The sequence below is a fragment of the Solanum dulcamara genome, chromosome 5 (genome assembly GCF_947179165.1).
Source record: "Solanum dulcamara chromosome 5, daSolDulc1.2, whole genome shotgun sequence".
In the NCBI taxonomy this organism is placed as follows: Eukaryota; Viridiplantae; Streptophyta; class Magnoliopsida; order Solanales; family Solanaceae; genus Solanum; species Solanum dulcamara.
The window spans coordinates 38,544,540-38,559,215 of record NC_077241.1 but is presented as its reverse complement, the minus strand read 5'-3'; the positions used below and the strand labels follow the sequence as shown (position 1 = coordinate 38,559,215).

The 14,676-nt window shown below is 33.8% G+C and overlaps 1 protein-coding gene across 3 annotated transcripts; it reads left to right on the top strand.

Moving 5' to 3' along the window:
- Nucleotides 1-8,851: 8,851 nt before the first annotated feature.
- LOC129889143 (uncharacterized) lies at nucleotides 8,852-14,275 on the top strand. 3 transcript variants are annotated; one of them, XM_055964325.1, is made up of 6 exons: nucleotides 8,852-9,122; nucleotides 9,251-9,404; nucleotides 12,843-13,099; nucleotides 13,656-13,743; nucleotides 13,891-13,957; nucleotides 14,043-14,275. In XM_055964325.1, the coding sequence occupies exons 2-6, from the start codon at nucleotides 9,349-9,351 to the stop codon at nucleotides 14,094-14,096; spliced, it is 522 nt and encodes a 173-aa protein (XP_055820300.1). In that variant the 5' UTR covers nucleotides 8,852-9,122; nucleotides 9,251-9,348; the 3' UTR covers nucleotides 14,097-14,275. The 3 variants fall into 3 exon arrangements, with proteins under 3 accessions (XP_055820300.1, XP_055820298.1, XP_055820297.1); XM_055964323.1 differs by lacking the exon at nucleotides 8,852-9,122 and adding an exon at nucleotides 11,635-11,740 and having other exon boundaries at nucleotides 12,838-13,099; XM_055964322.1 differs by lacking the exons at nucleotides 8,852-9,122; nucleotides 9,251-9,404 and adding an exon at nucleotides 9,910-10,080 and having other exon boundaries at nucleotides 12,838-13,099.
- The last annotated feature ends 401 nt before the right edge of the window (nucleotides 14,276-14,676 follow it).

The following is a 14,676-nucleotide window of genomic DNA, read 5'->3' as shown; positions in this document are numbered from 1 at the left end:
CTTCTTTTGTTCTTAGCCTTATATCAGATACTATTTCTTGAGTCAATAGTATGTTCTCCACAATACTTCTATTTTTGACAAAACCAGCTTGATTGGGAGATATAATATTAGGTACTTTGGCAGCCAATCTCTCATGTAACAGTCTCGAAAAAATTTTATTCACAAAATTGCTCAAACTAATTGGTCTCATATCAGAGAAGGTATTAACCATATCTTTCTTTGGTATTAAGACCAAATTAGTATGAGTGACAAACCTGGGTAATTCTGCACCACAGAAGAAAGCCTTTATCATATTGGTGACATCCTGTCTAATGATATCCCAACAAGTTTGATAAAACACCCCAGTAAAACCATCTGGTCCTCCTGCACTGTCACTATTTAGTTGGAAAACCACTGCCTTCACTTCTTCTTCAGTTGGCTCTGCTTCAAACATCACATTGTCCTCCTCAAAGATCATTCTGGGTAAGTGATTCAGAATTTCATAGTCCTTCGGATCTTCTTCTTTTGTGAACTGCGCAATGTAGTATTTGATGGCTTCAGCACTTATTCCCCCTTCTTCTTCTATCCAAATCCCATCTTTTTCTTGAATTCTTCTGATTTGCATTTTTTTTCTTCTTCCCTGTACATGTGCATGGAAAAATTTTGTATTTCTATCCCCATCATGGAACCACTGCATTCCAGCTTTTTGTTTCCAAAATTCTTCCTCTAAGTGTAGATATTTGTTTAAATCAGCTTGGACTTTATGCAATTCTTGTCTATTAGTAGCTGTTGGACAGTTTTGAAATTGATTTTCCTTTACTTTAATAATCTCTTCAAGAGTTTCAATTTCCTGAAATATGTTCCCGAAAGTTGTTTTACTCCATTGTGTCAAAGCTACTTTCACTTTTTTCAATTTATGGTGAAAAGAATGAAAGGATTTGCCATAAACTCAGTTGTCCAGTTTTGTCTAATTATTTCCATAAAACCTTCCTGCTTTACCCACCAGTTCAAAAACTTAAATGGTTTTTTGATTCTTCTATTGTCTCCTGTATAAGAGATTAACATAGGGGCATGGTCTGACCCACTCCTGGTCAGATGGTTGATATCAATACTAGCATATTTTGTTTGTAACATTTGATTACCCAAGCATCTATCCAATCTCTTGAAGATGCAATCCTCACCATTTTGACCATTCCACCAGGTAAATTTGCTGCCACTAAACCCCAAGTCTGCTATTCCACAGCTCTGAATGCACCCTCTGAAATCCAGAATTTCATTGATGGTTACTGGAAGACCTCCCAGTTTCTCATCTTCTGAGGTTATTGCATTGAAATCACCCCCAATCATCCATGGGATATTTACTGAGGTAGATAAATCTTCCATTGAGTCCCATAGCTGTAGTCTTTCATTTTGAGTACACTTTGCATACACTAGTGATATTAGCATCTCCTCTTGACTTCCTCTAATTCTCAATTTGATGGTTAAATGTTGCTGATGGTCCATCATTACATGATAGTCAAAAATATTATCCACAAAAGCCCAAATCTTACCTGATATATTAGCCACTGCATGCTCCATACCCAGCCTTCTTCTATATTCCTCTATCCTGTCTGATTCTTGAAAAGGTTCCATTAAACCAATAAATCCAAAATGATGTTTTTGATTCATTTTTATCAACCTTGTAAAAGCTTTCTTGGTATTGACTGACCTAATATTCCATATAAGAGCATTCATCATGGTTTATTAAGTTTATTAATCTGCCTTCTAGTATGAACTCCACCTCCAGGTGGGATACTTGTCTCTCTTGATATCTTTCTTTTTTCTTTTCCTCCTCCTTTTTGGAGATACTTTGGTGAGATATCTCCTGCTCTAACAGCTGCTTCAAAATTGTGCTCTAAGGTATGTTCATCTAGGTCTCTGCTACCTCTTTCCATAATCATTTTTGATATTGTTAATATGCCATGCTCATGTTGCCCCTTACTGAGCTCTTGATTTTCCCTCTCCTGTTCTGTTCTTTTTTTTGTTGTTGTTTCTTCATTTTCCCTGTTTGCTTTATTATTTTCTTCTTGCTGCTCTTCTATATGTCTCTCCACTTCCCACCAGCTGTGATTTTCTTGTGAAGTCACTTCTTTGTTATGGCTATTGTGTTCCCTTCCTTGCTCTATTTGGTTTAGATCTGGAGTCTGAAATTTCACCATGTTATCTTGTGCATCTGATATTATTTGTTCCCCTCTGCTTGTGGCTGTTGTCTTGCTGCTGTTTGCACTATATTGGTTTCTGCTTTGACTCTTTTGTTTATCCTCCTGTTGTTGAAGCTTTGAAGCTGTAGATTCTGTGTGGATTTTCCTGTTTGGTGACTGACTGTGTATTTCCTCAGGTATGCTATCCTCCATCCTTGTTCTTGTGTGACTGCTGTAGATCTCTTCTCCAGATTTGCTGCTGTCTTCTTGTGGTTGTTCTGTGACATTTGTGTTATTTTCTATGTCCTTTGTTGGGCTTTTATTAGTATAGAAACTCTTTTCTATCCATGTTCTAGTCTCTTCTTGTGTCATTTGTTCTTTATTTGTATTATCATGGTTATCTGCAGTATCTTCCAGTACTGCAAATGCATTGGTATTTGCTACCTCCTTGCTCTTTTGTACTGGACTCACTTCCCCAATTATAATCCCTGATTTATCCTTTTTGTATTTGCTCCTCCTTTGCATCCATTCTTGCTTACCAGTATTTTGCCATCCCCTTTTCTCTTGATTGACTTCTTTGTTTTGTGTTTCTGTGGCAGTACCTCCTGTATATTCTTTCCTGAGATCTTCTCTAGACTGTTTTGCCAATTCAGGATTAAGGATTCTACATTCCTTTTCCTCATGTCCTTGGAGTTTGCAGTGTTTGCAATATTTTGGTAAGTAATCATAATTTATCCTTACCCATTTTGATTTTACTATTCCTGATTCATCTTCTTCTGCAATGTTTATCCTTTTTGGTAGAGTTGCTACTAAATCAACTTCGACTTTGATTTTTGCGCAGCTTGGCCTTGTTTTGTTTGCTGTTCCCAGATCTACCGTTAGTGGTTTTCCGACTGCAGTTGCTATGGAAAACACTACCTCTTTAACAAAGAAATTTGGAGGCAGTTCAGGAAAGCTTATCCATGCTACAGCCCTTGAAGTTTCTTCCTTTGGATTGAACCATGGATCCCATATGAACGATCTCATTTGGCAATATCTGTCATGTACTTTTATGTAGTACACAGGGGTAGACATCATTTTGACATAGTCTTCCAGAAAATTTAGACGGATCAGAATGTGTCTTTCATCAAGCTGTCCTATGATTGGTACTCCTTTAATTCCACACTGCATTGGAATTACCTTTCTTAGTTCTTTTATATCAATGTTGTCATATGAAAACTTACCAACTACTGCATATTGTAGTTTCTCCTTTTCTATCATCTGTTGTATCTCATTGGATTTCCAAGCAATAAATGGTTCCCCGTTGATGTATGAGATTTGCTTTGATGGGATTGTGAGTGTTTCTGTATCCAGATTTGTGGGCTTGAAAAGATTGGCATATGTTTGGTTTTGTGTATTGGTCTTGAAATTTTCAGTATGTAATAATGTAGGTTGTGTGCTTAGTTTGTTGATTGTATTTTGGGTTACCGGAGGAGGTGGTCCTCCGGTTGGTTCGGCCATTCCGGCCAGTGGCTATTTTGTAGTATTGTTTAAGAGGGGGGGAGAGAATATGTGACGGCTAGTCCCTTTTTGATATTTGTGTAGTGGGTTGAAGGTATTTAATGATCCGCCAATATGCGGCCATCTCTTCAACATAATTATTAAGATAGACAAGCAAGCACATAACTATTTAAATGTTCTTAGATTGATAGAGAAAGGGATGTGTTCAATAGATCTTTGGCTAGATTTTTGGTATGTATTTGTGGTCTCATGGTCTTATTTTTGCAAGGAAGGAAATAATGTCGATTTATAGAAATGAAGCATGTAATTTATTTTTGTCATCTTTAAAAATGATAATTGAATTTTTGTCTTTGGTTAAAAACTCTACACAACTATCATGTTGTTAGCCTCTTTAAAAGAAATAAAAGTATCCAAGGGAATAATATATGCACAAGTGAAAGACCCAACAAAGATTATATAGAAGAAATTTATTAAGTTAGAGAGAAGAGATATGAGACTTTACTTAATAACTCAAAAACTCTTGTATCTCACTATATAAAATATGTAACAAGACACCCCTAATTATAATATTGAGAAACCAAATTAAACTAGAACTAGAAAACTTATTCCTATATTAACTAGGACAAATAAATTCTAATTAGACATGAATTAAATAAATACCAAATAACTAATCCTAAACAACTTAGGATTCCTAATCTTGGTTTATTTCCTACATAGCCTCCCTTAAATCAAGATCTTCAAATGTGACCATGCCTAGCATCTTCTTCAACTTTATGAACAACTTCAATTTCAATGGCTTTGTAAAAATATCAGTAACTTTTTCTTCAATCTTGCAATATTCAACTACTATCTCTTTATCTTGAACCAAATCACGAATGAAGTGCCATTTGATGTGAATGTGTTTGCTACGATCATGAAAAACTGAATCCATTCTAACTCAATTGCAGACTTGCTATCACAAAATATTTCGTAGGACTATCTTGCTTGTGTTGAAGAAATCCAAGTATCCTTCTCAACCATAATGCATGTGCAGCATTATTTGTTGCAGCCATGTACTCTGCTTCAACAATTGATAAAGAAACAACTTGTTACTTCTTTGAATACCAAGAAAATACACCATATTCCAAATAAAATGCATAACCCGAGGTTCTCTTCCTTTGCATCATATCATCAGCCCAATCACTATCAGTGAATCCAACAAGACTATTATCATTAATTTTTGAATAAAATATGCCATTAAAGTGTGTATCTTGAATATATCTCAAAATTCTCTTGGTTGCTTGCAAGTGAGATTGACGCGAAAACTCTATAAATCTGCTAATTAATCCAACTCCACAAGTAATATAAGACCTTGTAGAAGTCAAGTATCTTAGACTCCCTACCAACTTTCTCAAATATGTAGCATCAACAAAATTGTGTGTGTCATCTTTAGTAAACTTGCATTTCTCTTCAACAGGATCCAAAGCCAATTTGACTTTTTTTCATATTAAATATTCTATAATAACATCATCATGCTTTTCTTTTCTTGTATTCTTGAATAAATATTCTTGCCGTAAAATCATCTACTTCTCTAATTGGAATGTACTTGATTTTGCATGTTTATTCATCTTTAATTTTTTTCTTCTATATATGATAGAATAGTATTGTCACCAGATATTTTTCCATACTCTTCAAAGACAACAAATTTGAATAATGTCTAAAAATGATTGTATTTTCAATATCCATAATCATGCCCTCCAATTTCTGATCTAGAACTTCAATTATTTTTACTTCAATTTTGAGTAGATCATCAAAAACTTGCTATTGATGAACACTTTTGCTTCTTTTATTGCTAACTTCATCTTCAAAAGCTTCAAATAATATTTCTTGTGAGATAATAGTGAATATCTGAGCTTCAATTATTTCTGCTTCAATTTTGGGTAGATCATCAAAAGTTTACTTGTGGTGAACACTTTTGCTTCGTTTATTGCTATCTTCATCTTTAAAATCTTTAAATATTTTTTCTTGTGAGATAATAGTGAATATTTTTATTTCTTTTTCAATAGCTTCACCTTGTATAGACCAATCATGTCCATTAAATGCCTCATATCTTAAATCATTAGCTTCTATCAAAAGAGCATCAGTTTCAATCAAATTATCCGTTTTAGTAATTCTAAAAATTATTACCTTATTAGATTGACCATTATTGAAGTCCTCTTTGCAATCAAAGACATCTATACCACAACAAAAACTACCTCTACCTTCACTTTGTTTCTCCTTAATTTTTAAATTCTAGTCTTCTTTATTTATTTTTGTCAGATTTGATTCTTTTTCTTTTGATTGATCATCTTTTCTTTGATCTTCTTCATTTATTTCTATCAAATTTGATGACTCTTGTTTTTCTTTTGATTGATCATCCTTCCTATGCAATACCTCATTCATTATCACATTTGTTTGTTGATTAAGATACATCTCATATATTACAAATTCATCTTCTAAATCACCAAATCTTAAGGTATTCAGATTTCAGATAAACTCAACAGTTGTCTTCTTGGTCTGAAACTCTAAAATTAGGAAATTTAATATCTTTTCAATAACTTTAACTTCTTCTAATACTTCTCCATTGTTCCTTAGGCCATCCACAATTTCTTTAATTCTCGTAAAAAAATCTTTGATTGATTTTATTGGTTTCATTTGAGCCAACTCAAACTGTGTTCAAAGCTCTTGAAGTTTCTCTCTCTTCACGTCCATATTACATCGATGTGATTTTACTAAATTTTTTCAAGCCTCCTTTGTTGATTTTTCATGTAAATATTCCTTATATACATGCAATTCTACCTGGCTGTAAAGGTAGAAGCGCGCTTTATAATTCAATTGTCTATTTTTATCCAATTATGTAGCTGTTTCACCAGTCAATGTTATGTATTCGGGGGATTTTTCGAACCCATATTAATATTAGACCATGAATGTAGATAGGAGAGTGTGGATGACTCATATTAGGGTAGAAGGCTAGTACATGGTCTCGTTAATTCTTCTTATTAGTAGGCGCATTAGTGTACTATAATTTCTTGTGCTCTGCTTTCTGTTATTATCTATTACTTTTTCTACTTTGATTATTCTATTTTATCTCTGTCGTTCTCGTTATTTGCTTTCTCATATATGCCTTATCTAACTTCTTTTATGCTTTTATTGAGCCGAGGGTTTTTCAGAAATAGCTGTCCTACCTTGGTAGGAGCCAGGTCTGCGTACTCTTTACCCTCCTCAGACCCCACGTTGTGGGATTTCACTGGGTTGTTGTTGTTGTATATTAATATTAGACCATAGTCCAATAATATTGAAAAAATTCTTCATCTATTGCTACTAACTCTCAAAATTATTTTGCCATCAAACAAAAAAATGGAACAATTTGATAAATATGAAGTATTCATATCTTTTTGTACGTGCCGAAATTCACACGAGTATTTGTGATAAGTTTGACGACTTACATGAATCAATCAAAAGAAGACAAAAGAGTTCATCCACATTTGGACTGTCTCCCTCCTACAATTATAAATAAGAGGGTTACATAGTTTTTGAGGACATTCTGCAAGCATTGGGAAAAAGCTACAACATCAACTACATAGTTCTTTGAAGGAGTGGTCAATAGAGTTCTTCCCGGAGATTGACTTGAAACGACAAAGTACTTTCCGACGTAGATCAAACACATCTCAAAGAAATCTATATCATCCTATATTTGAGAAATACGCTATTGCTAGCCCTCGAGTTACAAAAATATATTAGGAGAGAAGAATCAAGAGAACAACGAAATTGTACTCATAAAGATTCATCAATAAAATTGCCTTTTTTATTTATTTATTTTGATTGCAGTTAATTTTCAGCATTACGAAAATTTGTTGCGAACACATACTTATAGCTATTCAAACTCAATAACCTTATAACTATAACTATTTATGTTAGTTGCTCTTTATTTTATTTGAGTTGTAATAATTTAATTATGTATGCTTATTTAGATATAAATTTTTGTTTGATTTGACTTAATTAAATTCCCCTAAAAGAGGAATCATTTTTATTTTGATGTACTCTTTATAAATGATTTTGTTCAATACTTTCTTTTGCTTAGACATTTTGACAAGTAGTCTCTCCTTTCAAATTATTTTATATCTTCAAGTTTATATTTTTCAAATGAGTTTAAATTGTTTCTCTTCAAATTGTGATTTTTAAATGGCCAAAATTTTCAAATCATCAGATAATCGCGCATTAGCAGACACTTTGAGTGTTAACATCTTTTCAAAGTGAAAATTTGAACTCTTACCCTTTTTTCTAAATTTTAAAGACTTAAATCTGTTGAAATCTTTTAAATTAAGTTTGATTAATTTCTTTAACAAAATAAGTGACGATTCCTTTTAAGTTGATTTTTATTAATAAATTAAAATTAATTTTAAACCGTCTTTTTCCAACAAAACAAAGTTAAAATTTCTCTTACACTTTTATTTCTAAAATTAGTAGTACTTATCTAAGCTTACTATTTTGCACTATGATAATCAACTTGGTTAACTTACGTAGCAAGGAGATTCTTGCATACATTTTCATTTAATAAAATCATAATAGAGAAGACAGTGATTAAACAAAAATCATAAAATTGAATTACGACATAATGAGAAGTCATTGTGTAAGATACTTATCTTGCACTTCTGGTAAACTCCAAATTAATGAGAAGTCATTGTGTAAGATACTTATCTTGCACTTCTGGTAAACTCCAAATTATATCTATTATGATAGAGTTGATAACGTGTAATGGACTATAAAATAATAATAAAAAGAATCTAATAGGCAAATGAGAATAGATTAGAAGACTTCTTATTTCTCTTGATGGATTAACTAAAGTGAATTTTTTTTATTTATTTATGGGAAGAAACTAACTTGATTTCAAAGTTAGAATATCTAACTTTTTTTCAAAAAAACATACAAAATAGACATTAACTATAATACATATATATTTATAACAAGCAAAAATTTTCAAAATTTTGTGAGGAAACATGAACTTTGAAAAAAATTAAAAATTTTTCATTATCAAACTAGCCCTAATTTAAGTGACAAATGTAAAAACAGAATTTTTAGTATTTTTCAAATTCCAAATACAACTTCAGAGCCAAACACTAAAGTGAATATGAAATTGGGAAAAACAGGTCCAACATTTCTAAAATGGTCTTGAAAGGGCAAATTTGTCTCTTTAGTGCATAAGAATTGTGAGAGGCCCCACAACCCATACATTTACCCACCTCCATTAACACCAGTCCAGCAAGACTGCACAGCCCCTTCTTGTCTTCACCATGTCAATGACTTTCTTCTACTAAACTTTTTGATAACACCAAGAGAAAAAGAAACGTACGAAAAGACAAAAATAAATAAATATAAAATTCCTTTTTCTTCTTTCTTGTTTACTGCTTAAACGCAAAGAATTGCAGAGAAAGGCGAAAGAAAAGTGTAAGTCACGCAACACCAGATTTTTTTTACACTTTTTTGTACATGTTTGCTGGTCAGAGATCGAATCCCTATTTTTTTTCTCTCTGTAAATTGCTAGAAAATTTCAATCTTTTTAGCTAAAACTGCAGGTAAGAGATGAATTTCCTTGATGTATTGGAGGTCCAGAGGTTCAAATCGATGCTTTGACGAATACCCATTTGCTTATTTCACAGTGTAATACTGTTAAATGCTACTTTGTAGACCAATAACCTCGTGGATTTCACGTATCTTCGCTTGCATGGGGTCAGTAATTTGATTCTCTCTATATATCTTTTTTCTGGTTTCCCCCCTTTTTTTCGCCCCCTTTTGAGGTTGGTGGTTCTGTATTTTTTAGACAATGAATGGTTGAGACTAGGATAAAAAACTGGAGATCTCAGTCCCACGCTTGTTAGGGAGGTTTACCTAGTATCTGTGCTTGTGGCTGTAGCAGGTTGCCTGGTAGATTAGTTGAGGTGTACGCACTAAGATCACCTTTCTTGTGTAATACACACAGTAAATAAGTGACACTAGAAATGAAAAAGTTGCAAAGTTTGTTAATAGTGCGTTTTTAATGCTTTTCTTGGCTTATTGGGCAATAATTGGCTTTTATTTAGTGGTTTGGAATCTGAAGTACTTGCTTACAGGCTAAGCAAGCAATAATGGTGAATTCAACGGAAGATGAGCTGGTGCTTCTTTTTCTTTTTTTTCCCCATGCTTTGCTTTTTATATTGAGGGAGTTTGTTCCCAAATGTTATATTCTATACGTAATTGTCTTGTTAGCTACAGTATCTAATGCTTTGCTTCTACCCATGTATAATATATGTTGCTTAAAGATCAAACTTGAGGCATGTTTTCGAAGTACCTTTGTGTTCTGTTTTGGGGTTTTTGGAGAATAACAGTGATGGAAAAGTTGAAAGAGATATGGAGGGCACTTCTTAATGTAAGAGTTTGTTTCTGTGCTATGTCCCAAATTTGGTGTACATTAGATTGAGGCTTTCCGTCCTATTTCTAGAAAGTTTTGGATGCCTTATATCTTTTTGCCATAAGATTCTAATTATCTTCTTTTATGTGGTGATACTAAGATTACTTAGGCATCCAAAGGCTGAAAAAGAATTGCATGCTTGAATAGGTTGTTATCAAAGAAATGTGCCTTTTGTGGATTATACTGCTATATAGCATGTGAGTCGAATGCAAGTCTAAGTAGCAGTCGAAGCTGCACTATTTCATAATGAAAGCTTATCTTTTGCAATGATTCACTGAAATACATTTTAATAGCCTGTTGCAATTTTAAGATAATGTCGCGTTGGTTAACACCTAGTGTTTCTGTTTTGATTGGAATGAAGATGATATGAGCACTTCCGGCAGTTATATTATTGCATTATTTTCTACATTGGGTATTGGAGGAGTGGTGCTTCTAGCAGAGGCCTCTGATATCAATCTTTTAATGAAGAAAGCCCTGTTAGTAGGACTAAGTTAGGTCCATCTTGCTTGTATTCGAGACCATAGCAGATGAGCTGATCCATTCCTGAACAATGCGATTAGAAATGCTCAATAACTTATTATCAAAGCATCAGTGAACGAGAAATAAAATTGATGTAATGAATTCTGTGAAGAACATGTAAGATTTAAATAAAATATAAACTTGTGTCGAATTAGATGTTTTTATACTGTATTGCCAGGTGATTTTTGGAAGGTTTCATATGTAGATCCCTACTAGTTTGGGGTTGAAGTGTAGTTGTTCCAGCTCAACTTAGGGTTTCTAAATTTTAGTGATTCTTAAAAGCTCATAATTATCCCTGCATTCATCTTACAATTTCTAAGCTCTAGGTTGTATGCTCTTTGTTGGTGACAATTGAACAACAAGAAAAACAACTTTGCATCAATACCGATCAAGTTGGAGTAGCTATATGTATCATCACAATCTATGCCCCTCCATTGAAGCTCATCTTTGTCCAATATTATATAAAATAATATAAAAAATAAAAATAAAAAGCACGGGAAGCTCTTTATATTTCTACTGGCATAAAATTTCTTTCTAACAAGATTAAATGACTCCTGAAATACACGTATTTAACATGTGTGAAACTTAATCCCGACTAGTTGATATCGCTTATATAGATCTTTTCCTAAAATTGTGCCATAATTTCTGACTTGGTCTGCTTCATTCCAAGAGATTGTAAGCCTTTCCAAATTCCTTCCATGTGATTTTAGGTCTTCCTCATTCTCTGCTAACACCTTCACTGTTTCAAGCTGAGTGAAAATTTAATGTTCTCTATTATCACATTTTGTTCTCTTTAGTATATATTTGTAACTTGTAAATGTAGTCATGTTTTGTATGTCTAAATGACATGCTGGGGAGCACCCTAGACATTGAGAAGCTAGATAAAAGTTGATTTTTGAGTACGCTGTTTATCCCTAGATATATGGCCCATAAGATACTCAACTACCTCTTGAGATCCCTTTTTATCTCTTATTTATCAAAGTTTTCTTCCAGGTAATGTGGGACAACTTTAGTGGGGTCTCCAGTCTCCTATTCAACGATGCTAAGGGGAATAATGCCATCATTGACTTTTTTTAATTTCAAGAATGGGAGACTAAGGGTAAAGGATGAAGAAACTCAATTTGTTTACTTCTGTTGAGTGGAGTACTGGTGATTTGCTTCCTGTTATCTAGTAAGACTATAAAAGAAGTAAAAGATGTTCATTCCACTGTCTTATTTCAAAGGGGTTGAAGAATCTGAAACTTTTTTTCCCTTATCAAAGAAGGGAAATAACTAATAATGTATCTGGTTTACTTATTTTTCTCACCCTTTACTTACCCCAGCCAAATGCATGAGGTAGCTAAACTGTATCATCTATGTAGCACTCCTTTATAGCACAACTTATTAACTTCCAATACTTAATCATCGCATCAAATGTGCTGTTAGAACAAATAACACGTGGCATTTGTGTATTTAAAGCAATGGATCTGATTATGGATTTGGACAGTCTAATGCCAGAAGGAAATCAAATTTCTTTTGGGTAGGAAGGGACTTCCATCTTATACTCTGTGGTTTGATCATGTATTTAAAGCAATGGATCTGATTATGGATTTGGACTGTCTTAGGCCTAATGATAGTTTATGTGAGACTTGATAATTATTTCACCTTGAGATTAAAATAAAGTAAATTTTTGATAGCTATACACTTTGGTTGTAGATTGACTTTCTTATCCCCTTTTGGTACCTGAATTTGAGAATTTTGACTAATCCAAGTGGAGTATGACTTCCTTGATTTTTGATGCGTTTATGAGTGACTTGATTATGTCAACCAATGATTTGTACACTGTAAACTGCAAGTCAACTTTCTCAAAGTTGCTTATGCCAAATAAATGTAGGCTTGCTATATATTTTAATTGAACTAGTTGATCATTGTTTGGTGTTACCAGTTATTACCTGAACTTGCCACTTCATATTGTACAATGATATAGGGGTCATTGTGTACCAGATCTCACCTTTCGCTGAATGAAGGGAGGCCCGGGGGGTTGGGGGTGGGGTGGGGGGGTTGGGGGTGGGCACTGGTAGTTATGAAGTGGATCTCAAATTTGGAGTACATTGTTCTGGGGTTTTTGTTTTCTGAATATCTTGTTGACAGTGCACAGTTTTTTTTTTTACTGGTTATGCTAATCATCTTTTATGGTTGTAAACCTGATTGTAACAGAACAGAAGTTGTCTTGGGTGCTGTGTAAAGCCTCCACATGTTATTTTAGTGGATAGGCCATCCAAAGGACAGAAAGTTCAGGGTCAACGCTTGAGGAAACGTGGTTCAAGGGACGACTTTTGGAGCAGTAGTGCTTGTGAGATGGAGAATAGTGCATTTCCTTCACAACGAAGCATGTCATCAATTAGTACTTCAATTCAGGGCCTTGATGCTCACAGTAGTTCCAGCACCACGAACAACAACACTGAATTTGTAAATCATGGCAAGTGCATATTTCACTCCCTTTGTGTTCATTGGCTATCATGGGAATACTTTACTAATAGAGTAATAGTAACCTTTCATGGGGATATCCAAGTCTCAGTATGTTAGTATTCCCTCCAAATGCAAGAAATTAACCTGTGATAGATGATATAGAACCTAGAAATGATCCGTAGCTGTAGTTTCCTTGAAGCTCCGTCAAAAAAAATAATGAAAGAAAAAGAAGAATTATCTGGTAAATTTCGTAGAGAGTCTCAGTTGGTTGGCTTAAAGTAGTCCCTGTAATTGCAATTTTCGGACATTTCTATTTATTCAAGATTGTCTAGTTCGAAAATTTCATTAACACTTGATGCAGGAAAAAACCAGATCTATGTACTGTTCGTCCTTTGAGATTTGTCTTGTTGTCCATGTAGAGATCCATTGATCTAGGTGCAATAATTGGAGAAAGCTAGACCTAGATTTGGAAGCAGGATGCTATATTCTTTTCATCTTAGCTTATGAGTATTGTACTGTTCTCCACATTTGTTTTAATACGCTCAATCAAACATTGTCTGGAGCAGGTCTAATTCTTTGGAGTAAAACTAGGCAAGAATGGATTGGAAATAGAACACCTCAGAAGCATACTGCAGCTCGGGAATCTAAATTAAGGTGAGCATCTTTCCGTTCCACAATCCTCAAAACAATTAATTCAATAAGTTTGTTTGACAGCTGCTGGTTTCAGAGCATTTACTTCCCATACAAGTGTGAATATATCGTTGATGAGTCCCAGTATTCTTCTACTATCATGAATTGCAGTTTTGATGCGAGTTACGAAACTTTGCTGGGGACTAACAAGCCTTTCCCTCAGCCAATCCCTCTATCAGTGAGTCTTGCTGAACTACTAGCATGGTTTTGGTATGTAGTTTTTTCATGGCCACTTGTTGATTCTATTACATTTAAATTTTCAGGAAATGGTAGACTTTCTTGTTGATGTTTGGGAACAGGAAGGACTGTATGATTGAGCTGGGACTTAACTGATCTTACCCAACCATTGCATTTCTGTTTGTAATTTCTACAGAAAACAATCATGTTCGATATCAGGATTTGTATGTTGACAAGAGGAAAATTGAAATGCTTTTTCGAAGGAAGGAGAGAGGAACCTTGTTTATTTTGCTAATAAACGAATTTATATTCAAGAAAAGTGATATTCAACCATCCAAATAAACTCCTTGTTCCTAGATGATTTTTCTACACTAGTACTGCTCAAGTTTCTCGTGAGGAATGAGCGTGACATCCAATCACTTCCACTTGCAACGAGTCCTACTGATTTTAAACAATACAATACTGATAAGCTAAGATGAAAAACTTAAATTGAGAATATAAAATATTACTCCCTATGTTTCATTTGAGATAATACTCTTTTTTATTTTTATTTTTATTTTTAGTATATTCTGAAAAGTTGGTTTTCTTATATTTAAAAATAATTTAATCTTAAAATTTTCATTACCCTTAACCACAATTATATAGACATTGTGACGTCCCAAATGGAACTGTGCGGCCACTATTCTAATTTAACTACATTGGTGAACCACTCCATTTTTT